At 46.5% G+C, this 27,881-nt stretch overlaps 1 protein-coding gene across 3 annotated transcripts in view; it reads left to right on the top strand.

Annotated features, from left to right (window-relative positions):
- The window catches only part of LRP2 (LDL receptor related protein 2), a 769,913-nt gene that overhangs the window by 141,427 nt on the left and 600,605 nt on the right, over nt 1-27,881 (top strand). For all 3 annotated transcript variants that reach the window (XR_003857363.1, XM_029605680.1, XM_029605679.1), the window contains exon 7: nt 9,909-10,025. Coding sequence is in view for 2 of the 3 variants with exons in the window: in XM_029605680.1 (XP_029461540.1) it covers nt 9,909-10,025 (117 nt within the window). In the remaining variant the exon portion in view is untranslated. The remainder of the gene's footprint in view (nt 1-9,908; nt 10,026-27,881) is intronic.

Here is a 27,881-nt window from a genome sequence, read left to right as displayed (position 1 = left end):
AGGCAAGACTTGCCTTGGGTAAAGCCATGCTGACTTTGTTCCATTAAACCATGTCTTTCTATATGTTCTGTGATTTTGATGTTTAGAACACTTTCCACTATTTTTCCTGGCACTGAAGTCAGGCTAACTGGTCTGTAGTTTGCCAGATCGCCCCTGGAGCCCTTTTTAAATATTGGGGTTACATTAGCTATCCTCCAGTCTTCAGGTACAATGGATGATTTTAATGATAGGTTACAAATTTTTACTAATAGGTCTGAAACTTCATTTTTTAGTTCCTTCAGAACTCTGGGGTGTATACCATCCGGTCCAGGTGATTTAGTACTCTTCAGTTTATCAATCAGGTCTATCACATCTTCTAGGTTCACCGTGATTTGATTCAGTCCATCTGAATCATTACCCATGAAAACCTTCTCCGTTACGGGTACCTCCCCAACATCCTCTTCAGTAAACACTGAAGCAAAGAAATCATTTAATCTTTTCGTGATGACCTTATCTTCTCTAAGTGCCCCTTTAACCCCCCGATCATCTAACGGTCCAACTGACTCCCTCACAGGCTTTCTGCTTTGGATATATTTTAAAAAGTTTTTACTGTGAGTTTTTGCCTCTACGGCCAACTTCTTTTCAAATTCTCTCTTAGCCTGTCTTATCAATGTCTTACATTTAACTTGCCAATGTTTATGCTTTATCCTATTTTCTTCTGTTGGATCCTTCTTCCAATTTTTGAATGAAGATCTTTTGGCTATAATAGCTTCTCTCACCTCCCCTTTTAACCATGCTGGTAATCGTTTTGCCTTCTTTCCACCTTTCTTAATGTGTGGAATACATCTGGACTGTGCTTCTAAAATGGTATTTTTTAACAATGACCACACTTCTTGGACATTTTTTACTGTTGTAGCTGCTTCTTTCAGTTTTTTTCTAATTATTTTTCTCATTTTATCAAAGTTTCCCTTTTGAAAGTTTAGCACGAGAGCTGTGGATTTGCACACTGTTCCTCTTCCAGTCATTAAATCAAATTTGATCATATTATGATCACTATTGCCAAGTGGCCCCACCACCGTTACCTCTCTCACCAAGTCCTGTGCTCCACTGAGAATTAGATCTAAAATTGCTCCCTCTCTCGTCTGTTCCTGAACCAATTGCTCCATAAAGCTATCATTTATTCCATCCAGGAACGTTATCTCTCTAGCGTGTCCCGATGATACATTTACCCAGTCAATATTGGGGTAATTGAAGTCTTATCACATAGTACAAGAAGTGCAGATGAATTGTCAATCCTGACAATTGTCAATCCTGACAATTAATTATTAAAAAACTCATTTCACCTTTGAAACCTACTTTGAGTCCTCTGTCAGGATTGACAATTCATCTGCACTTCTTGAACTATATGATATTGCTTCAAAGTGCAGTTTGCTCTGGCATGTACTTTTGGTAATTGAAGTCTCCCATTATTACTGCACTACCAATTTGGTTAGATTCCCTAATTTCTCTTAGCATTTCACTGTCCGTCTCACCATCTTGACCAGGTAGACGGTAGTATACTCCTATCACTATAGTCTTCCCAGACACACAAGGGATTTCTGCCCATAAAGATTCAGTTTTGTATTTAGTCTCATGCAGGATGTTTATCCTGTTGGTCTCTATGCCATCCCGGACATAAAGCGCCACACCTCCTCCCGGGTGCTCCTCTCTGTCATTGTGATATAATTTGTACCCTGGTATAGCACTGTCCCATTGGTTTATCCTCTTTCCACCATGTCTCTGAGATGCCAATTAAGTCCATGTCATCATTCACTGCTATACATTCTAATTCTCCCATCTTACTTCTTAGACTTCTGGCATTAGCATACAAACATTTCAAAGTTTGTTTTTTGTTTGTATTTTCATTCTGCTTTTTAATTGATAGGGATAAGTTAGAATGTTTTAGCTCAGGTGAGTTTTTAGTTACAGGCACTTGGACTACTTTTCTTATTTTTGAAACCTCACTGTCGGGATGCCCTAATTCTAATGAATCATTAGTATCCTTTGAAGATACTTTTCTCTGAACCACAGCTATACTAACTGCACTAACCACATCTTCTGGCAACAAATTTCAGAGTTTAATTGTGCGTTGAGTGAAAAAGAACTTTCTCCAATTAGTTTTAAATGTGCCACATGCTAACTTCATGGAGTGCCCCCTAGTCTTTCTATTATCCGAAAGTGTCTGAAGAGGATACGAGACAGCAAACCTTAGAGGTTCTTTAATTCGTAGATCCCCCCTAAGGAAGTCCTAGCTATCCCTATTCATGAGGTCCTGGTAGAGCTACAACATAGATTGTGGGAACATCCATGTTCAGTTCCAACAGTAAATAGAAGGATGGACACCACATATCTAATACAGCACATCCCTGGCTATCAAAGGGCACAACTACCACACCAATCAGTAGTGGTCGAATCGGCTCAGAAAAAATCTAAAAGAGTACGACCTCATTCATCTACTCCGCCAGGGAAAGAACACAGATTCTTAGACACTCTAGGAAGGAAAGTCTTCCAAGGATCAATGCTTAATTCTAGGATAGCGTCTTACAACAACTCGCTGAATCCCTGCCTCAGCAGTATCAGGACTCAGCTAATGCAATTATCCATAAAGGATGAGAAGCAGGAAAACATGAGGTTCGTGCTGCATACGACAATTTCGAAACTTCCTCAAGAGTGGCAGCTACTGGGATCAGTGTCCGCCGTTGGGCCTGGCTTAACGCCTTCGACCTTAGGCTTGAGGTCCAAGACAAGTTGGTAGATTTACCTTGTGTCGGCGACAACCTTTTTGGATCAAAAGTTCAGGACGCAGTAGCCCAACTTAAAGAACATACAGAGACTCTGCGTCAATTATCTGCTGTCCCACAAGACTGTTCCACAGTGTCACACCGTCAGCCATGAAAAGATACAAGGAAACTGTACTACAGGCCATGGAGGTACTATCCACCAGCACCTCAGGGCAGATCTTCCTGACCACAACAAAGATCCCAGCCCAGACAACCTAGAACCGCTAGGCCTCAACTGCCACCGCAAACAGGCCCAGCTGCAGGTTTTTGAGACAAAGCCAGAGAACAGCAGCCAACTCAACAACCCCAACCCAACCATACCAGTAGGAGTTTGAGTCTCCTATTACAACCATTGGTCAAGGATAACAACAGATCATTGGGTACTCTCCATTATATCACGGGGTTACCAACTCAGTTTCCTATCAATTCCAAAAGACTCTCCACCAAAGTTTCTTTGGATAAACAAAGATCATATCACTCTTCTGCAAGCAGAATTATCCACCCTTCTGAGAGCTAGGGCCTTGGAACCAGTTCCCCAGCCTCAGCAGGGCAGAGGATTATACTCCCGTTATTTCCTCATTCCAAAGAAAACAGGAGGCCTATGCCCCATACTAGACCTTCGAAATCTCAACAAATTTCTACGGAAAGAGAAATTCAGAATGGTCTCCTTAGGCAATATGCTTCCCCTTCTTCAAACAGGAGACTGGCTCTGTTCTCTGGATCTACAAGATGCTCACATTCCAATATTCCCTCCTCATCACAAGTTCCTGCGTTTCCTGGTGGGTCATCAGCATTTCCAATATCGGGTTCTACCATTCAGATTTGCCTCAGCACCCAGAGTTTTCACGAAATGCCTAGCAGTAGTAGCAGCACAGTTACACAAGGAAAGTGTGCACGTTTTTCCCTATCTGGACGACTGGCTCATCAGAAGTCAGTCTCAACAAGGAGCTCTTGCCTCTCTCAGACTCACAATCAATTTGCTCCACTCGATGGGTTTTCTCATCAATTACCAAAAATCCCACCTCATCCCGACTCATCTAGTGCAATTCATCAGAGCAGAATTAAACACCATACTATCAAGAGCCTTCCTACCTGAGGCCCGGGTGGAAACAATTTCCTCATTGGCAAACTCGCTACATTTGCAGAAACAGGCCACAGTTTCTAATTCTGCTAGGCCACATGGCCTCCACAGTTCATGTCACTCCTATGGCCAGATTAGCCATGAGAATAACCCAATGGACATTAAGATCACAGTGGATACAAGCCATCCAACCACTGTCATCTCCAGTTCAAATAACCCACCAGCTACGTTCATCTCTCCTATGGTGAGTAAACAAGGACAACATGCGCAAGGGCCTACCCTTTCAACAACCAATTCCACAGATAACTTTAACTTACAGATGCATCCACCTTAAGTTGGGGAGCTCACATAGACAATCTCCAAACCCAAGGTACTTGGACGACACTCGAATCAACATTTCAAATCAATTTCCTGGAACTTCAAGCTATACGTTATGCTCTGCATGAGTTTAAGGACTGCCTTTCACACAAATCTGTACTTGTGCAAACAGACAATACATTTGCCATGTGGTACTTGAACAAACAAGGAGGTACGGGCTCGTATCTCCTTTGTCAAGAAGCCACACAGATTTGGGACTTGGCCCTGACACACTCCATATTTCTCCAGGCCACTTATCTGGCTGGCATTCACAACGTAGTTGCAGATCACCTCAGTCGCCAGTTCCAACTTCACAAATGGTGTCTTGATCCATTAGTAGTGACCAAGTTATTTCAACGTTGGGGGTCAACCAACAATAGATCTCTTTGCATCCGAGCTGAATCACAAAGTGGATAAATTCTGCTCTCTGCACAAACAGAAACACCAGTCAGCCAAGGATGTCTTTGCTCGCCCTTGGAACTCAGGTCTTCTATACATGTATCCCCCGATACCGCTAATAACCAAAACTCTAGTGAAGCTACAACAGGACAAGGGGTCAATGATACTCATAGCCCTGTATTGGCCTCAACAAATGTGGTTTCCCATACTTCTCGACCTCTCGATCACAGAACCAATTCGCCTGGGAATACATCCCTCTCTCATAAGAACATAAGAAATGCCATACTGATTCAGACCAAGGGTCCATCAAGCCCAGTATCCTGTTTCCAACAGTGGCCAATCCAAGTCACATGTACCCGGCAAGTACCCAAACATTAGAGAGATCACAAGCTACTATTGCTTATCCAAACCTTTTTCAAACCCAGTAACACTAACTGCTGAGACCACATCGCCTGGCAGGATCAGGGCAGGTTGCACCATCCCAACCTTCAATCCCTATCTCTGACAGCCTGGATGTTGAAAGCTTAATCTTACAACCACTTAATCTTTCAACTAATGTCTCTCAAGTGCTTATAGCTTCCCGTAAGCCTTCCACACGAAAAAACTATATTTTGAAGTGGAAAAGATTTACCATATGGTGCACACAAAAAGGTATAGATCCGTTTTCCTGCCCCACAACCTCTTTATTAGACTATCTATGGCACCTTTCAGACTCTGGTCTCCAGACCTCGTCAGTAAGAGTACACTTAAGTGCAATCTCAGCTTACCATCATACAATAGGAGATGCACCAGAATCTGTGCAACCCCTTGTCAGTAGATTTATGAGAGGTTTGCTTCACCTAAAACCCCCAATATGGCCACCAGTCACAGAATGGGACCTTAATGTGGTATTAACAAGACTCATGTGTTCTCCTTTTGAACCCATGAATTCCTGCAATGTTAAATTTCTCACATGGAAGACTATCTTCTTAATAGCCATTACATCTGCTAGAAGGGTTAGTGAGTTACAAGCACTTGTCACATACTGACCCTAAACAAAATTCCTGCATGACCGAGTGGTACTCCGTTCACATCCAAAATTCCTTCCCAAGGTAGTTACGGAATTCCATTTGAATCAGTCCATAGTTTTGCCCATGTTCTTCCCAAGGCCTCACTCTCACCAAGGTGAGAGGGCTTTGCACACCTTGGACTGTAAACGTGCACTTGCATATTACTTAGACCGCACTGCAGTCCATAGGAAATCCACTCAACTCTTTTTTTCTTTTGATCCAAACAAACCAGGTAAAGCAGTGGGCAAACAAACTCTCTCCAACTGGCTAGCAGATTGTATAGAGTTCTGCTATGAAAAAGCAGGCCTTCCTCTCCAAGGGCGAGTAAAGGCGCATTCAGTAAGAGCAATGTCAACCTCAGTAGCACACTATCGTTCAGTGCCAATAGCTGACATATGTAAAGCTGCAACATGGAGTTCTCTTCACACCTTTGCTGCTCATTACTGTTTGGACAAAGAAGGATGACAAGATTCAGCCTACGGCCAATCTGTTTTAAAGAACTTGTTTCCAGTATAATCCCAACTCCTTCTACATCCAACCTGCTGTGATTTCAGGCTGCCTCAATTTTTCCAACAATACTTCCCTGTTGGTCCACTACAAAATGATTCAACCTATAGCTTGCTAATCACCCATATGTGAGGACTAGCATCCTGCTTGTCCTGGGATAAATCAAAATTGCTTACCTTGTAATAGGTGTTATCCAGGACAGCAGGATGTAGTCCTCATGAAACCCACCCGCCACCCCGTGGAGTTTGGTCCGAAACATTTTATTATTTTATTTTTGCTAATGCTTATTGCTACACATGAGATTGAAGGGAGACCCCTGTGGCTCGAGGGATCACGGCATGCCGGGCATGCTCAGTGGGCTTAGTATGCCAGTCAAAAGTTTCTAGAAACTTTGACAGAACGCTTTCCGTGATAGGGCTCCGTCAGTAACGTCACCCATATATGAGGACTACATCCTGCTGTTCTGGGATAACACCTATTACAAGGTAAGCAATTTTGCTTTATCTGCTTTATAAAAGTAACAAAAACGCCAAATCACCTAGTTAAACACTGGATTGATCAAGCTCATGTACTTAATCAACTTAAGTTTTTTGTTATTTAAAATTGAAGTGTCCTAGAGGAGGCAACATTTTGGTACAGCTTCAATGTTACGAATAGATCTTTTTCCTGGGTGGTAGCTCCTAATATGGAACCTAACATCGTGTAACTATAGCAAGGGTTATTTTTCCCTATATGCAACACCTTGCACTTGTCCACATTAAATTTCATCTGCCATTTGGATGCCCAATCTTTTGCAAGGTCCTTATGTTCTTATGTTTTTAAATAAAGGCATCCTACTCTATCTTGTATTTAAGTCCGTCAGGATATATTGTGTGCCATAGATAAGATGTATTTCTATTCGTAAATTGAAGCTGTTCCAAAATGTTGCCTCCTCTAGGACACTTCAGTTTTAAATAACAAAAAACTTAAGTTGATTAAGTACATGAGCTTGATCAATCCAGTGTTTAACAATGGGTGCTTCAATTTTCTGAGTCCGACTTTAACTCTTGAGTTGAATTATACGAGTACAAATGGCTAACTTAGTTTGGCCAAAGTACAGTTTTTCACATGGGCAAATAATAGCATATATGACTTGAAATGTTTCACAGTCAAAGTGGCCCTGAGCTCAACAGAAGTTAATTCTGGTTAAAAGTCTCAATTGCATGAAAATTAACACAGACTGAGCAATGATTACATGCAAATTGTCCTCTTGTTGTTAGGGAAAAGTCAGTTGTAGGCTGTGGGGAGACCAGACAATCTTGCAGATTATGGCCCCTAGTCCATAATCTGCTTTGTTATATCTGAGTGTTTAAATGTGCATATGTTGCATTGTAATTCAAATAAAATAGCGAATCTATTATAAGCGAAATATAAGAAATTTCAAATAAATGAGATTTCTAGCAGATTATTGCAGAACAGATTAGATAGATAATTAGTGTCTGGATTGCTGAGGATTCACATATTAATAATTTAGGTTTACTTCCATCATTGGGTGCCCACAGACCCTATTGATTCTTATTTAACAGTATAAGTTAATTTTAGTAAGGAGAAGAAATCTGGTAGTAAAATGGACAATCCCGCTTTACCAGCCCTAGCGAATTGTTTGCTGGAGGAGTGGCGTACAGAGAAGATGGGTATTTCACAAGAAGGATTGAGACTGCTTTCTGTCACAGTGGAGTAAGGGTAGGGAGGTGAGGTGAGAGTTGGTTTGGACTTGTTGAAATCTCATGTTTTGGTTGAAGTGCTGTGACTCACCATTTGGTTTTCAAGCTGTAGTTCAAAAACTAGTAAAAAAAAAAAAAAAAAAAAAAAAAAAGTAAAGTTTAAAAAGTCTGGGAAAGCTGGTAATACTATGAAACAGTGGCAATATAGTTAATAGCTAAAAAATGTGCTTGCTTAGTAATTACAGGTGCAGCAAATGTTTGAATTCCGCTTTTATTTTTATTCACTTCAAAAAGCATGTGACTAAAACAAGGAGGTCTATATTCAAATGCATTTAGCCAGATAACTAAAACGTTATCCAGCTAAAAGAAAATTTGGCCACTTATCTGTCTAATTTCTAGCCAGATAATATTTATTCAGTTAGAATTTGGTTGGATTAAGTCAGGGGTGTTCCAAAGCATTCCAGGGAAGATATTTAAAGTTAGCTGGCTAAGGGCTAGGGGCATGTTTTATGGTAACAACCTATTTATCACAATGTGTGCTATCTTAGTACTTCACATAGGAGTGAGAGAGAGAGCAAGCGAACGAGCACACACCTATCTATATGGTCCTTGTAGTAGATAACTATTTATGCTAGTATAGGAGGCCCACCTAGTAACTCGAGGTGAGGTTTAGGTAGTTGTGTAGGAGTTAGGGGCCACTTTGAAATGCAGAGTGAGATGTATGAACAAAAGAGTACACTCTTGTGAAGATTTGATGTCCTTCGGAATGAGGAAACACACAAAGATGAGATTTGTACAATGTTCTTTCAACCTAGACTGATGGACTGTCTTCCTGGCTAACATCAAGCTACGTTTCAGACTGACTCTATACAGTCTCTCTCTCTCTCCTCTTCTCTCCCAGGCCCGTCCCCCAATCCTCCTCCCCATCCTAAAAATGCCCAAAACACAATTTGCAAAAACGCGAGTTGGAAAATAACCCCCTAAGTTATCTGGCTAACTGTGGTGGGCCCATATACCTGTCCTGAAGTTAGCCAAATAAACTTATCCGGCTAACTTTAGGATATCTGGGAATACTTAGTGGTGCGGTTGCGCTGCTGAATATATAGCACTAGTTAGCTGGATAAGTCAGTTTTGCATTGGTATTTTATTGTTTGATTTGGTGCTTTTGTAAATTCTGTTGTACATCGCTTTGGAAGATTTTATTGTAAGATCTGGAAAGCGATTTATAAATTTCACAAATAAATTTATAAATTTTTATAAATTTATAAATTTCACAAATAAATTTCACAATATGTTAAATTGTCAAGCAGTTATACTGTTCCATATGTTATACGGTTCCATGTAAAGCTCCGCTCTTTGTTGAGCAGTTCTTCGTTGTATGTAAACCGGAGTGATTTGTAGTCCCTACAAGAACTTCGGTATATAAAAATTAAAAATAAATAAAATAAATAAAAATAAATAAAATAAGTTTATCTGGCTAGCTAGCAAGCTACTTAGCGGCTGAATATGGACCCCAAGAAAACTGGGAAGGTCACAGAAAGTTTCTACTTGGTCCTACCATGAGATTCAGAACTTGAACTGAACTTTTAGGGTCAGAATACTATAGCAATCAGATATTGCTTTCTTGTACCCTCCAATTCCTCTATTAGTTACTTCTATAGTCCATTCTGGATTTGTTAAATCTGATTTCAGTCTCTGAAGTTGATTATAAAATCCAATCAAGTGTGCTTATTTTATATTAGATAGTCCAGAAAAAAAATTCAGGAGCAGAACTATATCCTAGGATGGAATTTTTTTCTCCAGTCTATACATAGAACTTGTTCTGCAGTCTCTTATTATTGTAAATGCAACTTGCACTGAGTCTAAACTGAATGTTCATTCACTATCACAGAATAGGCATTTGTGAAAATAGAAATGCTATCTACTAAGATTCTGATATTTTTTAAGAAAAGGATCTAAAATGGTCTTATTTTTATAAACCCAAGTTATGTTTTCTATTATTTCTCTGTTCCAGGCTACCCAACCTGCAAAGGAAATTTTTTCACTTGCCCAAGTGGCCGTTGTATTCATCAGAGTTGGATTTGTGATGGAGATGATGACTGTGATGATAATGCAGATGAAACAGGATGTGGTAAGGTCTACAGCAATTATTTAAGTGATCAATTTTACAACTGAATCCTTAGTGCTTGTAGAGTGGCCATCGGGTGGGACGTTTGCCCAGAGGACAAAAGGCACAAACAGTGAGAGAAATATGCGCTTTATTCCTTCGCAAGGACTAGCAGTAATATAAATCACAACAAACACTTGCACAAAAATTATAGGTAATGAAATCAGCAATGTAATAGTAAAGCATTCAGAGTATACCTTAGCCTAGCAAATAACTGAGTACATAAAAGCTATTGTTGGAGACGTGGACACTTGGACCGAGCTAGAGTTGGCACAACCTGCAGGGAGGAGCTCTGCAGGTCCCCACCATCAGTGGGTGGAGTCGGATGAGGCAGAGGCCCAACTGGAGCTTTGCCTTTACCAGTTCATGTTCCCCTTGGGTTGAGCCTTTGGGTGCTGGGGCCAGCAAGTCTTAGGTGGGGGCCTCTTGTGATGATAGGGAGGTCCGAGAAACAGGCAGTGGTCAGTGGCAGGAGGCATTCAGGAAAGTCTGAGAAGCAGGCAAAGGTAAGTTGCATGTAGTGTTCAGGAAGGTCTAAAAAGCAGGCAATAGTCAGAACCAGTTATCCGTTTGAAAGGTAAGGTGGGACAGATAGGTAGGGCAGGAAGGCAAGGAGCAAGACAGATGGGTAGATGAGGAGATGAAGAACTGAAACTAACCACAGGAACTGATGAATGAGGACAGGAGCCACAAAACTGAAGACTAGGACAAGGACCACTGGAATTGAAGATGAAGACAGGAACTAGAAATGACGACATTGAAGCAACTCACACTTTGAAACCATAGAGAGACCTGTTGTCGAGGCACTGGAGCCATGTCAGGGGAGGCCTTTTATAGATCTCAGCAGCAGACTTCATCTGCAGAGTCCGCAGGAGATTTCCCACTGCGGTCCCTTTAAATACAGAAGAAGGATGCACAGGTATACTTAAGGCAACGCACTACGCAGGGAGTCACTGTCCAGATGTATCAAGGAGCAATGGAACACCCTGGGACAGTGGTCGCAGGTGGCATCTTCATTTCCTTTTGAGGCAGTGGTAAGTGGCCTTGCCATGGAGGTGACGAGCGGCTGTCCAAGGAAGTACTCCATGGACTGCTGATCATTACAGCAATACCATATGAAAGAACATTTATGCACCTGACCACAGATAGGAATGACCAGGAAGAAAGGTTATATATAGTAGGTGTTACGGCTATGGCTGCTGTGCAACCGCCTCACCACCAGGGGTCCCTCTAGAGCTGGATCTCCTGACAGGCCCAGTCCATCTCCCTTCTCCTCTCTATGTTCTGGGCTGTCCCTTATAACCCTGCCTGACAGTTCCCTCAGGGCTTCGGCATCGAGCTCGCCTGGGCTCCCTGCTCTAGCCTTCCTTCCTTGCTTGCTGTGCGTTTGGTCCCTGGACCTTGCCTTGCCTTGCGCGGCCTTCGGGCCTTATTCCTTGCCTTGCCTTGCCTTGTGCGGCCTTCGGGCCTTATTCCTTGCCTTGCCTTGCGCGGCCTTCGGGCCTTATTCCTTGCCTTGCCTTGCGCGGCCTTCGGGCCTTATTCCTTGCCTTGTCTTGCCTTGCCTTGTGTGGCCTACGGGCCTTCTGCCTTGCCCTGCTTACGGTGTGTGGCCTACGGGCCTTCTGTGTGTGTGTGGCCTACGGGCCTTCTCTGCCTTGCCTTGCTTACGGTGTGTGGCCTACGGGCCTTCGGTGTGTGTGTGTGGCCTACGGGCCTTCTCTGCCTTGCCCTGCTTACGGTGTGTGGCCTACGGGCCTTCTGTGTGTGTGTGTGGCCTACGGGCCTTCTCTGCCTTGCCTTGCTTACGGTGTGTGGCCTACGGGCCTTCGGTGTGTGTGTGTGTGGCCTACGGGCCTTCTCTGCCTTGCCCTGCTTACGGTGTGTGGCCTACGGGCCTTCTGTGTGTGTGTGGCCTACGGGCCTTCTCTGCCTTGCCCTGCTTACGGTGTGTGGCCTACGGGCCTTCTGTGTGTGTGTGGCCTACGGGCCTTCTCTGCCTTGCCTTGCTTACGGTGTGTGGCCTACGGGCCTTCTGTGTGTGTGTGTGTGGCCTACGGGCCTTCTCTGCCTTGCCCTGCCTACGGTGTGTGGCCTACGGGCCTTCTGTGTGTGTGTGTGTGGCCTACGGGCCTTCTGATCTGCCTTGCCCTGCTTACTGTGTGTGGCCTATGGGCCTTCTGTGTGTGTGTGTGTGGCCTACGGGCCTTCTGACCTGCCTTGCCCTGCTTACTGTGCCCTGACCCAGCCTGGACCCAGACACTGCTGACTGCCGCCTGCCCTGACCCAGCCTGTACTTAGACACTGCTACTTGCTGCCTGCCCTGACCCAGCCTGGAACCTGACACTGTTTCTAGCTTCCTGTCTCTCTCCACCTGGAGCCACCCTGCTGGGTGGTGTTCACGACTCCTGACCGGAGCCCATTCATAACAGTATGCCGAAGCCATCAATCTCCAGGGGAAGAGATAGGTCTGTGTGCTAAACCGGTGAGTCAACTTTTTTCACTATTACAAGATGCCTCCTTCAAAGTTTTATACCTGCAATTCCTGTCAGACCTTGAATTACCCAAGCTATCAGAACTGTCTAGCCTGTCAACTTGCTGGTCAGGAACACTGGTCATGCAGTAACTGCAATAAGAGAAATGTCTCTGTCTACCAAGAGTGTTTAAACTGTTCTACTCCAAAGCCAGGATGGTGGAAATGTTCATGTATTCCCAGCCTATTACCACCAGGCAAACCGTGCCCCTGTTGTTCAGCTACAGGACCAGCTGCTTCATTAGGGAGAACAGTCAGCTCTACTACCGTGCATTCAGCTTCTGGCCCAGTTAACAACATTATTTCATGTAACAGTTTATGGATTAAGCATTCTAGCACTTCATCTCTGGACACTTTGGAAAAAACTTGCTCTGAAAATCTCAGAACTCACCGGGTTAAGAAGCCTTCGATAACTTCCACGCTAGAGCACCAGAAACAGAAGCAGAGGGAAGTAATTAACTCTAGTAGGGCTCTGCTTCCCACAGCTGCCATGTGGACACTAACGAGCACCTTCCCTAGACGTCCTAGAACTGCCTGTGCCTTCTCTAAACTGCTCCTCCAGAAACAAAATCAGGAGCGTCAGACTTTGGCTCGAGGTATCAAGCCCACGGCAGTACAATCTGTCTCTTCCATGCACACTACCTCTAACCTTGCTACTCTGCCATCTGAACCTGCTGCACAACCCCAAGAAGAGTCTGGGCCTGCTGTTTCGCCCCAAGAGGGGTCCGAGTCTCCTGCACTACCCCGAGAAGAGCCTGAGTCTGCTGAACCGGTCCTGCTGTCATCCCCGGAGGGGTCCGAACCGGCCCTGCTGCCGCCCCTGGAGGGGCTCGAACCGGTCCTGCTGCCACCCCTGGAGGGGTCCGAACCGGTCCTACTGACAGACTTTCTGACTCAGCCATCTGAGCCTGCTGAACCGGCCCTGCTGCCGTCCTCGGAGGGGTCCGAACCGGCCCTGCTGCCGTCCTCGGAGGGGTCCGCACCGGTCCTGCTGACAGACTTTTTGACTCAGCCATCTGAGCCTGCTGATCCGGTCCTGCTGCCGCCCCTGGAGGGGCTCGAACCGGTCCTACTGCCGCCCCTGGAGGGGCTCGAAACGGTCCTGCTGCCGCCCCTGAAGGGGTCCGAACCGGTCCTACTGACAGACTTTCTGACTCAGCCATCTGAGCCTGCTGAACCGGCCCTGCTGCCGTCCTCGGAGGGGTCAGAACCGGCCCTGCTGCCGTCCTCGGAGGGGTCCGCACCGGTCCTGCTGACAGACTTTCTGACTCAGCCATCTGAGCCTGCTGATCCGGTCCTGCTGCCGCCCCTGGAGGGGCTCGAACCGGTCCTGCTGCCGCCCCTGGAGGGGTCCGAACCGGTCCTACTGACAGACTTTCTGACTCAGCCATCTGAGCCTGCCGAACCGGTCCTGCTGCCGTCCTCGGAGGGGTCCGAGCCGGTCCTGCTGCCGCCCCCGGAAGGGCTCGAGCCGGTCCTGCTGCCGTCCCTGGTGGGGTCCGAACCGGGCCTGCCAACAGACTTTGTTACTCAACTATCTGAGCCTGCTGTACCGGTCCAGCTGCTGCCCCTGGAGGGGTCCGTACCAGTCCAGCTGCCTCCCCAAGAGGAGTCCGTACCGGTCCTGCTGCCGCCCCTGGAGGGGTCCGTACCGGTCCTGCTGCTGCCCCCGGAGGGGTCCGAACCGGGCCCACCAACTGACTTTGTTACTCAACTATCTGAGCCTGCTGTACCGGCCCAGCTGCCGCCCCTGGAGGGGGCCGTACCGGCCCAGCTGCCGCCCCGGGAAGGGTCCGTACCGGTCTTGCTGCCTCCCCTGGAGGGGTCCGTACCGGTCTTGCTGCCGCCCCTGGAGGGGTCCGTACTGGTCCAGCTGCCGCCCTTGGAGGGGTCTGTACCGGTCCTGATGCCGACCTTGGAAGGGTCCGGACCGGTCCTACTGTCGCCTCAAGAAGGGTTACGGACTATTTCTCTGCCCCAGGTGGGGTTTGTGTTCCCCTTGTCACCCCAGGAGGGGTTATGGAAATCTGCACCGCCTCTGCTACCCCAGGAGGGGTCTAACCCTGCCGCCTTGTCCCAGGAGGGGTTATGGACTATTTTGCTGCCCCAGGTTGGGGTTGTGTCTGCCTTATCACCCCAGGTGGGGTTATGGACTGCCTTACTGCCTTGGGAAGGAGTTGAACCTGCCGCATCACCCCCGGAGTGGTCTCACGTTATTATTGATTACCTCCTGCACAGATGGGATCCAGGAGGAGGGGGAGGCCTTGAGGGGGGGGTACTGTTACGGCTATGGCTGCTGTGCAACCGCCTCACCACCAGGGGTCCCTCTAGAGCTGGATCTCCTGACAGGCCCAGTCCATCTCCCTTCTCCTCTCTATGTTCTGGGCTGCCCTTATAACCCTGCCTGACAGTTCCCTCAGGGCTTCGGCATCGAGCTCGCCTGGGCTCCCTGCTCTAGCCTTCCTTCCTTGCTTGCTGTGCGTTTGGTCCCTGGACCTTGCCTTGCCTTGCGCGGCCTTCGGGCCTTATTCCTTGCCTTGCCTTGCCTTGTGCGGCCTTCGGGCCTTATTCCTTGCCTTGCCTTGCGCGGCCTTCGGGCCTTATTCCTTGCCTTGCCTTGCCTTGCGCGGCCTTCGGGCCTTATTCCTTGCCTTGTCTTGCCTTGCCTTGTGTGGCCTACGGGCCTTCTGCCTTGCCCTGCTTACGGTGTGTGGCCTACGGGCCTTCTGTGTGTGTGTGGCCTACGGGCCTTCTCTGCCTTGCCTTGCTTACGGTGTGTGGCCTACGGGCCTTCGGTGTGTGTGTGTGGCCTACGGGCCTTCTCTGCCTTGCCCTGCTTACGGTGTGTGGCCTACGGGCCTTCTGTGTGTGTGTGTGGCCTATGGGCCTTCTCTGCCTTGCCTTGCTTACGGTGTGTGGCCTACGGGCCTTCGGTGTGTGTGTGTGGCCTACGGGCCTTCTCTGCCTTGCCCTGCTTACGGTGTGTGGCCTACGGGCCTTCTGTGTGTGTGTGGCCTACGGGCCTTCTCTGCCTTGCCCTGCTTACGGTGTGTGGCCTACGGGCCTTCTGTGTGTGTGTGGCCTACGGGCCTTCTCTGCCTTGCTTACGGTGTGTGGCCTACGGGCCTTCTGTGTGTGTGTGGCCTACGGGCCTTCTGATCTGCCTTGCCCTGCTTACTGTGTGTGGCCTATGGGCCTTCTGTGTGTGTGTGTGTGGCCTACGGGCCTTCTGACCTGCCTTGCCCTGCTTACTGTGCCCTGACCCAGCCTGGACCCAGACACTGCTGACTGCCGCCTGCCCTGACCCAGCCTGTACTTAGACACTGCTACTTGCTGCCTGCCCTGACCCAGCCTGGAACCTGACACTGTTTCTAGCTTCCTGTCTCTCTCCACCTGGAGCCACCCTGCTGGGTGGTGTTCACGACTCCTGACCGGAGCCCATTCGTAACAGTAGGTACATCTCTGAGTGATAGCTCCCCTTTTTTACCCTCAACAGCATCTACGAAGAAAAGTCTCATTGGGTGAGTTGGTGATGCACTGTTGTCATCGTGGGCAAATATTGGAGTCAGTTGCCCACTCAGTGTAAAAGGCCAGACACCTACCTTATATATCCTTATTTGTGGAACTAAAACTGGGCTACCATCCAGTTATGAGATGATGGCCAAGGTTAATAGTCTAGGGCTCTCTGACTGCGTGGACACAGTTTGGGTTCTCTCTGTTCTCGGCCATTATGATATGTGAGGTCCATAAGTTGTATGGCACAGGTGTGCCTCATCTCTCACAAAAACAGAAATATACTTCCCCATTCTGCGCTGTCTGAGCCACTATAACTTAGGGTTGCTAATTGGCTCCAGATTTTCAGGTCAGGTTGTTCCAGTCCTGGTTTTACTCCAGTTCATGTTGGGACTTATTCTTATTTCCCTATTGCATTCCCTAAGAAAAGCAAGACTATAAGTACCCTTATGCAGGGGAGCAAAATCTGGACTGGATCAACCTGTCCTGAAAATCTGGAGCAAGTTGGCAACCCTACTATAACTACTTCCTCCGTTGGGTAATGCAGTATATTCTTAATGTATCTTCTTAATTTAAGGAAAATATTACTTTCTTGTTAAATGCTTGAAAAAATATCATTTAAAGTAAGATTTCAGAATAGTTTCTGTCTTTTGACTGGAATATAATAAGACAGTATATTTTAAGCTACAGAAAGTCTCTTCTGGCCTACCTGGGCATTCGTTCAACTGTAAATGGCCAGTTCCTCTTTTCTGGAACTTCAGCAATTCTGGGCAGAAGTCCAGTTCTGGGCATACAGCCAGGGTCGAGCTACTTCCCTAATCTGGATGGTCTACTTCTTTAATTTTATAGTAACAGATGTACTTCCTGAGATTATTTAGTTTCTAGTCATCACAAGACTGTTTGGTTCTAATGCCAACATGTCTATTCTGAGATATAAAATGGTGACAGAATTGCCTTTTCTGCCAGGGGAAAATGCCTCCATATTATCCCAGTATCTCAAATTCAATTTCATATGGCTAACACAAACTGTAACATATCAAATATACTATATCAATTCTAATGCAAGGCAATGTTTCTTTCTGCAACTTGCAGTTTCTTACTAAGAAAAGCGATTAGCAATAATATCCATTGTATATAAGCAAGCAGTATATGTATACCCTTGGCAGTGATCCATTTTATGTAGGGGAAACCTAACCCTCTGTATTCTGTTTTTCCTAATTCACAACAGTACCTGAAACTCAGTTTCAAGAACCATAATGCAAGAAGGGTTTTACATACACTGTTATAATCTTTGTGTATACCACAGAAGTGGCCAACCTTTCATGTACCAAGCGCCAAGGAACGAGAATGCACAGTGCTAAAGAACCTCACATTTCCAAAAGACTGGAGGTGATGTGGGTTACGTTTGGTGGCCTGAGGGGCATCCCCGCAGGCTCCTGCACCCACCCCTGATGCTGCAAACTACCAGGCTTACCCGTCAGTGGTGGAACCTCGCCAGAGCTCTTGGGTGCAGCAGGATGCCGCCGGGACCACTGCCTCTGCCTTTCCACTTAGGTGCGCTTGTGCCTGATGTCTGGGCTTGGGCTCTGTCGCAGGGTATGTCCCTACGTGTGACGTACCTGGCTGGGGTGTTCAACGTACTGGCGGATCACCTGAACCGCTCTTTCCAGCCGCATGAGTGGTCCTTAAATCCGGCAGTAGCAACCTGGGTTTGGCACTTGTGGGGAACACAGGATTGGGATCTCTTCGCCTCCCCCTACAATTGCAAAGTGAGCAACTTCTGCTTGCTTTTCAGGACGGATGGACGCCCAGGCTTCAATATCTTTTCCCAGTATTGGGGCACAGGTCGCCTCTACGCATATTCTCCTAATCTGCTTCTCATGAGGACTGTCCTGAAGCTCCAGCATGACCAGGGGACCATGATTCTACTGGCGCTATACTGGCCCAGGGAAGTCTGGTTCCCAGTCCACCAAGATCTGTCAATAAGGTCTCCCATCAGACTGGGGACTGTGCCTGACCTGATAACTCAGGACTGGAGCACGCTGCACCATCCAAACCTCCGAGCGTTGGCCTTGATATGTTAAGCACCTTGTCCTTCAGCCCCTGAACATGTCTGATAATGTGTCCCAAGTGCTGGTGGCCTCCAAGAAGCTTTCCACCAGGAAATCTTATAAGTGGAAGAGGTCCTCATCCTGGTGTGGGGAACAGGGCTTAGATCCATTCACTTGCCCAGTGCCGAGATTTCTGGACTACCTGTGACACCTTTCTGAGACTGGACTCAAAACGACCTCGGTTAGGGACCATTTGAGTTCGGTCAGTGCTTACCATAGTGGGGTTGCTGGCACACCCATCTCGGTTCAACCCATAGTGGGTCACTTTATGCAGGGCCTGCTTCCTCTGGAATATAATAAGACAATATATTTTAAGCTACAGAAAGTCTCTTCCGGCCTACCTGTGCATTCGTTCAACTGTAAATGGTCAGTTCCTCTTTTCTAGAACTTCAGCAGTTCTGGGCAGAAATCCAATTCTGGGCATACTGCCAGGGTTGATCTACTTCCCTAATCTGGATGGTTTGCTTCTTTAATCTTATAGTAACAGATGTACTTCCTGAGATTGTTTAGTTTCTAGTCATCACAAGAATGTTTGGTTCTAATGCCAACATGTCTATTCTGAGATATAAAATGGTGACAGATTTGCCTTTTCTGCCAGGGGAAAATGCATCCCTATTATCCCAGTATCTCAAATTCAATTTCATATGGCTAACACAAACTGTAACATATCAAATATACTATATCAATTCTAATGCAAGGCAGTGTTTCTTTCTGCAACTTGCAGTTTCTTACTAAGTAAAGCGATTAACAATAATATCCATTGTATATAAGCAAGCAGTATATGTATGGCCCTTGGCAGTGATCCATTTTATGTAGGGGAAACCTAACCCTCCGTATTCTGTTTTTCCTAATTCATAACTCCACAACAGTAGTGTATTTGGATTTTCAGAAGGCGTTTGACAAAGTCCCTCATGAGAGGCTTCTAAGAAAACTAAAAAGTCATGGGATAGGAGGTGATGCCCTTTCGTGGATTACAAACTGGTTAAAAGACAGGAAACAGAGAGTAGGATTAAATGGTCAATTTTCTCAGTGGAAAAGGGTAAACAGTGGAGTGCCTCAGGGATCTGTACTTGGACCGGTGCTTTTCAATATATATATATATATATATAAATCATCTGGAAAGGAATACGATGAGTGAGGTTATCAAATTTGCGGACGCTACAAAATTATTCAGAGAAGTTAAATCACAAGTGGATTGTGATACATTACAGGAGGACCTTGCAAGACTGGAAGATTGGGCATCTAAATGACAGATGAAATTTAATGTGGACAAGTGCAAGGTGTTGCACATAGGGAAAAATAACCCTTACTGTAGTTACATGCTGTTAGGCTCCATATTAAGAACTACCACCCAGGAAAAAGATCTAGGCATCATAGTGGATAATACTTTAAAATCGTCGGCTCAGTGTGCTGCAGCAGTCAAAAAAGCAAACAATGTTAGGAATTATTAGGAAGGGAATGGTTAATAAAACGGAAAATGTCATAATGCCTCCGTATCGCTCCATGGTGAGACCGCACCTTGAATACCGTGTACAATTCGGGTCGCCACATCTCAAAAAGGATATAGTTGCGATGGAGAAGGTACATAGAAGGGTAACTAAAATGATAAAGGGGATGGAAAGGCTCCCCTATGAGGAAAGGCTGAAGAGGTAGGGGTTGTTCGGCTTGGAGAAGAGATGGCTGAGGGGGGATATGATAGAGGTTTTTAAGATCATGAATCGGTTATTTACACTTTCGGATAATAGAAGGACTAGGGGGCATTCCATGAAGTTAGCAAGTAGCACATTTAGGACTAATCGGAGAAAGTTCTTTTTCACTCAACGCATAGTTAAGCTCTGGAATTTGTTGCCAGAGGATGTGGTTAGTGCAGTTAGCGTAGCTGGGTTCAAAAAAAGGTTTGTATAAGTTCTTGGAGGAGAAGTCCATTAACTGCTATTAATCAAGTTTACTTAGGGAATAGCCACTACTATTAATTGCATCAGTAGCATGGGATCTTCTTGGTGTTTGGGTAATTGCCAGGTTCTTGTGGCCTAGTTTGTCCTCTGTTGGAAACAGGATACTGGGCTTGATGGATCCTTGGTCTGACCCAGCATGGCAATTTCTTATGTTCTTATGTAGTACCTGAAACTCAGTTTCAAGAACCATAATGCAAGAAGAGTTTTACATACACTGTTATAATCTTCGTGTATACCACAGAAGTGGCCAACCTTTCATGCACCAAGAGCCAAGGAACCAGAATGCACAGAACCTCACATTTTCAAAAGACTGGAGGTGATGTGGGTTACGTTTGGTGGCCTGTGGGGCGTCCCCGCAGGCCCCTGCACCCACCCCTGATGCTGCAAATCACCAGGCTACCCGTCAGTGGTGGGACCTCGCCAGAGCTCTTGGGTGCAGCAGGATGCTGCCGGGACAGCTGCCTCTGCTTTTCCCCTTAGGTGTGCTTATGCCTGATGTCTTGCTGATTTAAAGGTCCCATGGCAGGAAATTTCTGCAGCACCCTTAGATGACATTGCCAGCCACTGCCCAATAAAAGGACCTTTTGGACGTCCCTACTTCACCTCAGCAACAGGTCGCCCATCATTGTGTGTAGTGTGTGTTGCTGCTTCCTGCATTCTTGTTTCCTGTCTTATCTCTCCTTGTCTGTCCAATCCAGCCTTGTCTCATCTCTCCGGCCTGTCCTGCTTTCATCTTATTCAGTTCCTTCTGCCTATCTGCCTGCCCTGCTGTGTCAGTCCTACTCCTCGTCTCCCAACCTCCCCTTGGACTGACTTCTGGCCCTGACCTTTGCCTGGACACTGTCCATTTTTGTGTACTGCCTGCCTCTGACCCTAGCATGGCCCTGGATAAACACCTATGCCATTTCCACAGAGACTCTCGCCTAAGACCTGCCGGCCCCTGGAACCCAAGGCTCAATTTCAAGGGGAAAGGATTTGGTGTAGGTGAAGCTTCAGTCTAGTCTCTCCTGCGTAGCTCCATCATCTGTCATTGAGGGTCTATGGGGCCTATCCTGTAGGCTGAGCCAATCTTATCACAGCAGCAAGGGTCCACACATCTTACAATGTGGGGGAAGGTAGGCCAAATGTGGACCCCACTTTTCCCTCACCTCCAGTAGTCTTTTCCTCTCTCTGTCCTCCCAAGCAGTCCCCACAAGTCTCTCTCTCAATTCTCTCAGTATCTCTCAAACATAATAGCATAGTAACATAGTAAATGACATCAGATAAAGACCAATATGTCCCAGCAGCTATTTGTTTACCTTGATGCATATACAAATTCCCATATGGATCCTGACATCCATTTCTCCCCTTCTCTCATATCCCTTACCTAACCTTTCAAGGTAATATTACTGTCTGCTCTGTGCAGGTTATCCTATGGACTCAACCCTGGTAAATTTTCAAAAGGGACAATTTAGGAGCCTAACTCCTTTGAAAATTGGCTCCAATATGTATAAACATTGCACCCTTCACCCTCTTCAGGAGAATAGCAGAAACACAACAAGAAGAAAAAATGTTATTGTATTATCAAACTGCTTAAATTGTTCTATGCTGTCTTTCCTCTTTGGCTTCCCTTCTTGCTCTCTCTCCTTCCTAGAGCAGCAACCATAAAACAACTCCAAAAGCATATCGTTCCTAAAATCCACACAAACAAAAAGAATCATTAGCATTTGCCTTTCAATGACTTTGAGATTAACGTGTACAAATAAACAGCCCTTAACTAGCTTTATATCTACACTTCTGACAGGAGCCCAGGCTACTAAGTGTCAGCTCTGCACTGTTGCCAAGGCTTAGTTAGGGAATGAGGTTGTTTCCCCTGTTGGACCACTTGATACTCCTCTTTCCTTCGCCAACCAAAGTCATTGGAGGAGAAAAGGTTTAACAAACTATGATACTTCTATTTAATTTTCTACTCTGCCTTAACACCACCATAACCTTTTCTCTGCTGTGAGTCCCTAACTGTACTCCTTTTCCCCATGCTGCCCAATCATGTAGGCAACCTTATCTTTCAAGAGTTAGGGCGACACTGTAAGGAAACTGTGGAGAGCAATGCCCATCCATGATACCAGGCCTGAAGGAATGGCAGTGCATTTCTTTATGGTACCTAAAAACTATGGTGTAGATATTCAGATATAGCTGGTTAAGTGATTAGCTAGATAAAATATATCTGGCTAGCTCACATGGGATATTCAGCATCATGGCTGTGTCACTGAATATGTCTTAGTCAGCTATCTTTAGGCTTTCTGTTGAGCAGTCTAAGTTTATCTGGTTAACTTAACTGGATAAGTTTGAATATTGCTACTTATCTGGCTAACAAGGTCATTTATCATTTTGCGTTAAATAGAGCAATTTGCACTAATATGCAAATGTCACATTCATTATGCAAGTGGGAGGAGTTTGGGCAGCATTAATGGTAGTGGGGGGGGGGGGGGGGGAAGAGAGAGAGAGCGAGCACCTCCTAGGTAGAGAGTACATTGTACAATTCCTCTTTTACCTTTCATTACTCCAAATAACAGAAAATCTTCAGTGATGTCAACTTTGCTGTCCATACCTTTGACTGTGTATGTAAACGTGCCCTCTCTCACAGTAGTATAAATAATAAAGTTACATATTGGCCTCTAGAGAGGTGTTCTCTCTCTCTCTCTCGCAGCTTGTGGAAATTACCTATGCGATGAGGGAGCAGGGAAATTAGCCTAATCATGCCCCCTTTTTTGTTCCGGGCAGTATTTCCGCTATATTTATAGCATTTTGATAAATCTAGGCCTAAGTTAGCTGGATAAGCAGCTCCTCTCCGGACTGACCATGTCCTGTCTGCCATTTATGCGGCTAACTACTTAGCCAGACAAGTACTTTTCTCACAGGACAAGCAAGATGGTAGTCCTCACATATGGGTGACATCACAGGATGGAGCCCAATCATGGAACACTTTTGTCAAAGTTTCTAGAACTTTGACTGGCCCCTACTGGGCATGCCCAGCATGGCACTAACCCTGCAGCCAGCAGGGGTCCCTCTTCAGTCTTCTTTTTTCCGCACAGCAGTAGCCACGTGGTTAAGGAGCCCTGAAAGGAATTTTCCTCACGGAATTATTTAAAGTTAAATTGCCCCACAGGGGTCCCTCCATTAACTTTTTCAGTCCGCTGTACTCCGGTAAGTTTTTACCCATTTTCCATCGATTACCGTCGAGTTTGGTCCTCTCAGCCTACTGGCCATTGACCGTACCGCGGCTCGATTTTTTTCTATGGCCATGGCATCGGGGTTCCGTCGGTGCCCGGACTGTACTTGTACCATGTCCATTACAGACCCCCATAAAGTCTATGTAATGTGTCTTGGACGAGAGCACGATGTCTTGACCTGCACCAAATGTGCCCTAATGACACCAAAAGGCCAGAATGGAGAAGATGGGACTTCTCTTCCATGCTCAAACCCCGACTCCGTCCATTGCATCGACTTCTGAACCGGCACCATCAACATCGCGCCAACATCGACCACTGACTGGTGACCGCTTGGCATCGACAACATCTGGGCCTTCGACAACCTCTTCTCCCCCTCAGGACCGAGGGGATCATAAGGAAAAACATCGCCATCGGCACCGAAAGTCTCGGACCATCGAGGGAGCGAAACCATCGACCTCGCCATCGTCCGAGCCGCTGTTGAAGAAATCCTGTCCAGAAAAGGCACCGACCTTTTCGGCGACCGTGTCACCGAGGCAATCCTTGCCCGACAGGGCATCGGGAGCCGCGACTCCGCCTTTAACGGTGGTCCCTCCGGCTATGCCTCTGCCTCCTTCTTCTGTTTCGGAGCCGGGGCTGCTTGCTCCAGGTCTCCGAGAAGAACTGGACCGGATGGTTCAGGAGGCCATCGACAAGGCGATGCACAGACTCCAGGTTCCCCCGGCACAGACATCGGTACCGATAGTGGAACCGACTACTGACCCGATTCCAGCAGCCTTGGCACCGCTGCTATCGAGGATGGAAGCGCTTATAGCCGCTTTTCCATCGATGGACCCTGGGTCACCGATGGCTCCAGTGCCCTCCCCGCTTACTTTATCATCGGGAGCAGAAACACCGTTCCGCATCCCTCCATCGGGAGTTCTGCCTCAGCCATCGACATCCGTGCCGATACCGCCATCGGCGCCATCCACCGATGCCCTCGATGCCTGCGCCAGGGCCTTCATTACTTTCATCGGTTCCTCCGGTTATTCCTCTGATGCCTTCGGAACCTAGACTGGGACCTTCAGGTATCCAACTACCCCATCCCTCTCTAGTTCCTAGAGGGACAGGTGCTGATTCTTATGGTACCTGGACTGATGATTCCTCACCAGACACCAATGATTTGCCATCACCTCCTTCACCCACTGAGAGTAGAAAGCGTTCTCTAGAGGACCTTTCGTTCATACATTTTGTGAAGGAAATGTCTGAATTGGTCCCCTTCCAATTATTAACAGAACATGACGACAGACATCAAATGATGGAGTTGCTTCAATTTCTGGATGTGCCCAAGGAAATCACCTCCATCCCTATCCACCAAGTTCCTCTAGACCTCCTCAAGAAGAACTGGGAACATCCTGGCTCCATTGCACCAATCCACAGAAAAACTGACTGTACCTATTTGGTGCAGTCAGCTCCAGGCTTTCAGAAGCCTCAGTTGGATCACCAACTGAATCTGTGCAAAAGAGAGCAAAAAGGTCAAAATCTTACACTTCTTTCCCCCCTGGGAAGGAACAGGAGTTTTTGGATGCCATTGGTCACCGAGTCTTTCAAGGATCAATGTTGATCCTTCGAATTGCTGCTTACCAACTTTATATGACCCAATATAATAGGGTCATTTTTAAACAGATACAGGAGGTGACAGCCTCCATGCCTCAGTCACTTCCAGAACCACTCCACACCCTAATTAACAAGGGTTTGGAGGCAGGCAAACATGAAATCAGATCATGTTATGACATCTTTGACACTGCAAGCAGAGTATCTGCAGCTGCTATTTCAGCGAGATGATGGGCTTGGCTCAAGTCTTCAGACCTTCGACCGGAAGTCCAAGATAGGTTGTTCGACCTCCCCTGCATAGGAGACAATCTCTTTGGCAAGCAGATTCAAAAGACAGTGGCTGAACTAAAGGACCATCATGAGACTCTCAGACAGCTCAGACAGCTCTCTCTGATACCTTCGGATTATCCTTCCAAACAGCCTTTCTGGAAGGACTCTAAAAAGTCTTTCTACAGACCAAAGAAGTCCTACCCACCAGCAGCCAGATGCCGTTCTGCGAGACCATTCCTCAAATCACAGTCTCGTCAGACCCGAAAACAAAAGCTACAGACAGCCCCCCAGCCGGGCCCTGCTTCTGGCTTTTAACTCTCGCGTAGACAGCAGCAGCTAGATTCCATTACCACACATACCAGTGGGAGGGCGGTTGTGCCATTTCAACAACATATGGCAATCAATCATCTCGGACCACTGGGTCCTAGCAATAATTATTCACGGCTATCATCTCAATTTTCTCTCCATCCCACCAGATTCCCCACCTCTAATGACGTGGAAAGCATCCAACCATTCATTGCTCCTGGAGCAGGAGGTCTCCCTCTTACTCCAGTCCAGAGCAATAGAACCAGTACCATTCCCTCAGCATGGCCTCGGGTTCTATTCCTGGTACTTTCTAAAACCCAAAAGATCGGGAGGCATTCATCCAATTCTGGATCTACGAGCCCTCAACAAGTACCTCCAGAGAGAAAAGTTCAAGATGGTAACCTTGGGCTCGCTTCTTCCTCTTCTACAAAGAAGAGACTGGCTCTGCTCTCTCGACCTCCAGGATGCATACACTCATATTGCGATAACTCCATCTCATCGCAAATACCTGAGGTTTCTCGTAGGCCCCAAGCACTATCAGTATCGCGTGCTTCCATTTGGCCTAGCGTCTGCACCACGAGTCTTTACAAAATGCCTCGTCATGGTTGCCGCCTTCTTCAGGACTCAAGGTGTTCACGTCTACCCATATCTGGACGATTGGTTAATCAGGGCTCCGACTCAGCAAGCCGCTTTGTCATCCCTACATCTCACCTTAACCACTCTAATTTCACTCGGATTTCTCGTCAACTACGACAAATCCTGCTTAGTCCCATCTCAAATCTTATCGTTCATTGGGGCAGACTTGGACATCTTACAAGTGGCTTTCCTGCCTCGACAACGAGCCCTCACTCTCGTGTCACTGGCACATCAGCTGCAGTCTCAACGCTCGACGACTGCTCATCGTTTTCTCATCTCCTAGGACACATGGCATCCTCAGTTCAGGTCACCCCAATGGCTCACCTGGCCATGAGAGTCATGCAATGGACGCTAAGGTTGCAATGGACTCAGTGCATTCAGCCCCTGTCGACCATTGTCCACGTCACTGACTCACTCCGTCTGTCTCTCGCCTGGTGGACTAATCACATCAATCTTCTAAAGGACTCGCCCTTTCAGGTGCCAAACCTTCAAATAACTTTAACCACCGATTCTTCCAACTTCGGGTGGGGAGCCCATGTGGCCGATCTCCAGACACAAAGTTCTTGGTCTCCAGAGGAAGCCAAACACCAGATAAATTTCCTGGAACTGCGAGCAATTCGATATGCTCTCAGAGTATTTCAGGATCGCCTGTCCAATCAAGTCATCCTGATCCAGATGGACTACCAGGTAGCCATGTGGTACATCAACAAGCAGGGAGGCACAGGATCCTACCTTCTGTGTCAGGAAGCTGCACAGTTTTGGGCGGAGGCCCTCTCCCACTCAATGTACCTCAGGACCACCTACTTGCCGGGAGTGGACAACATGTTGGCAGACAAGTTGAGTACCACCTTCCAACCGCATGAGTGGTCTCTAAACCCCTCAGTGGCGAACTACATCTTCCAAAAATGGGGTTATCCTCACACAGACCTCTTTGCGTCACCCCAGAATCACAAAGTAGGCAATTTCTGATCTCTCACTCTCAGCAAACATTATCCACCAAGAGATGTGTTCTCCCTATCATGGGTAACCGGTCTCCTATACGCATTCCCTCCACTTCCACTTCTCTCGAAGACTCTCGTGAAGTTACGTCAGGACAAGGGAACCATAATCCTGATAGCACCCCACTGGCCCCGCCAGGTGTGGTTTCCAATACTTCAGGATCTCTCCATTCGCAGGCACATTCCTCTGGGAACAGACCCGCTTCTAATCACTCAAAACGACGGGTGCCTTCGCCACCCCAATCTTCAAGCCCTATCCCTGACGGCATGGATGTTGAAAGGTTAATCCTTCAGCTGCTTAACCTTTCTGATCCAGTTTCCCGTGTCTTGATTGCTTCACGGAAGCCTTCCACGAGAAAATCGTATTCTTACAAATGAACATAAGAATGTACAACTCTCACTATAGAATTTATGGAGGGATATTAGCCACGTAACAAATAGTAATCAAAAAGAATAGCCAAACGTCCCACTTAGATGTAGTAATACAAAAAACGCTGTGTTACGGATTTTTTATCTCATTATCAATGGGCCTCATATATAGGCATAAAGCTCATTATATATGAGCAAAAATTGTTCAACGCCACGTTTTTAATCATAGGTCCAATAATGATTTTTTCTTCGCTTGTGAATTCATCAGTAGTGACCCATCTATTGCAACATTCATTAGTCTTTATAGTAATTATAGTAACATATTTCAAT

This window comes from Rhinatrema bivittatum, chromosome 6 (assembly GCF_901001135.1).
Source record: "Rhinatrema bivittatum chromosome 6, aRhiBiv1.1, whole genome shotgun sequence".
Lineage (NCBI taxonomy): Eukaryota > Metazoa > Chordata > Amphibia > Gymnophiona > Rhinatrematidae > Rhinatrema > Rhinatrema bivittatum.
This window is presented reverse-complemented; position numbering and strand designations above follow the sequence as displayed.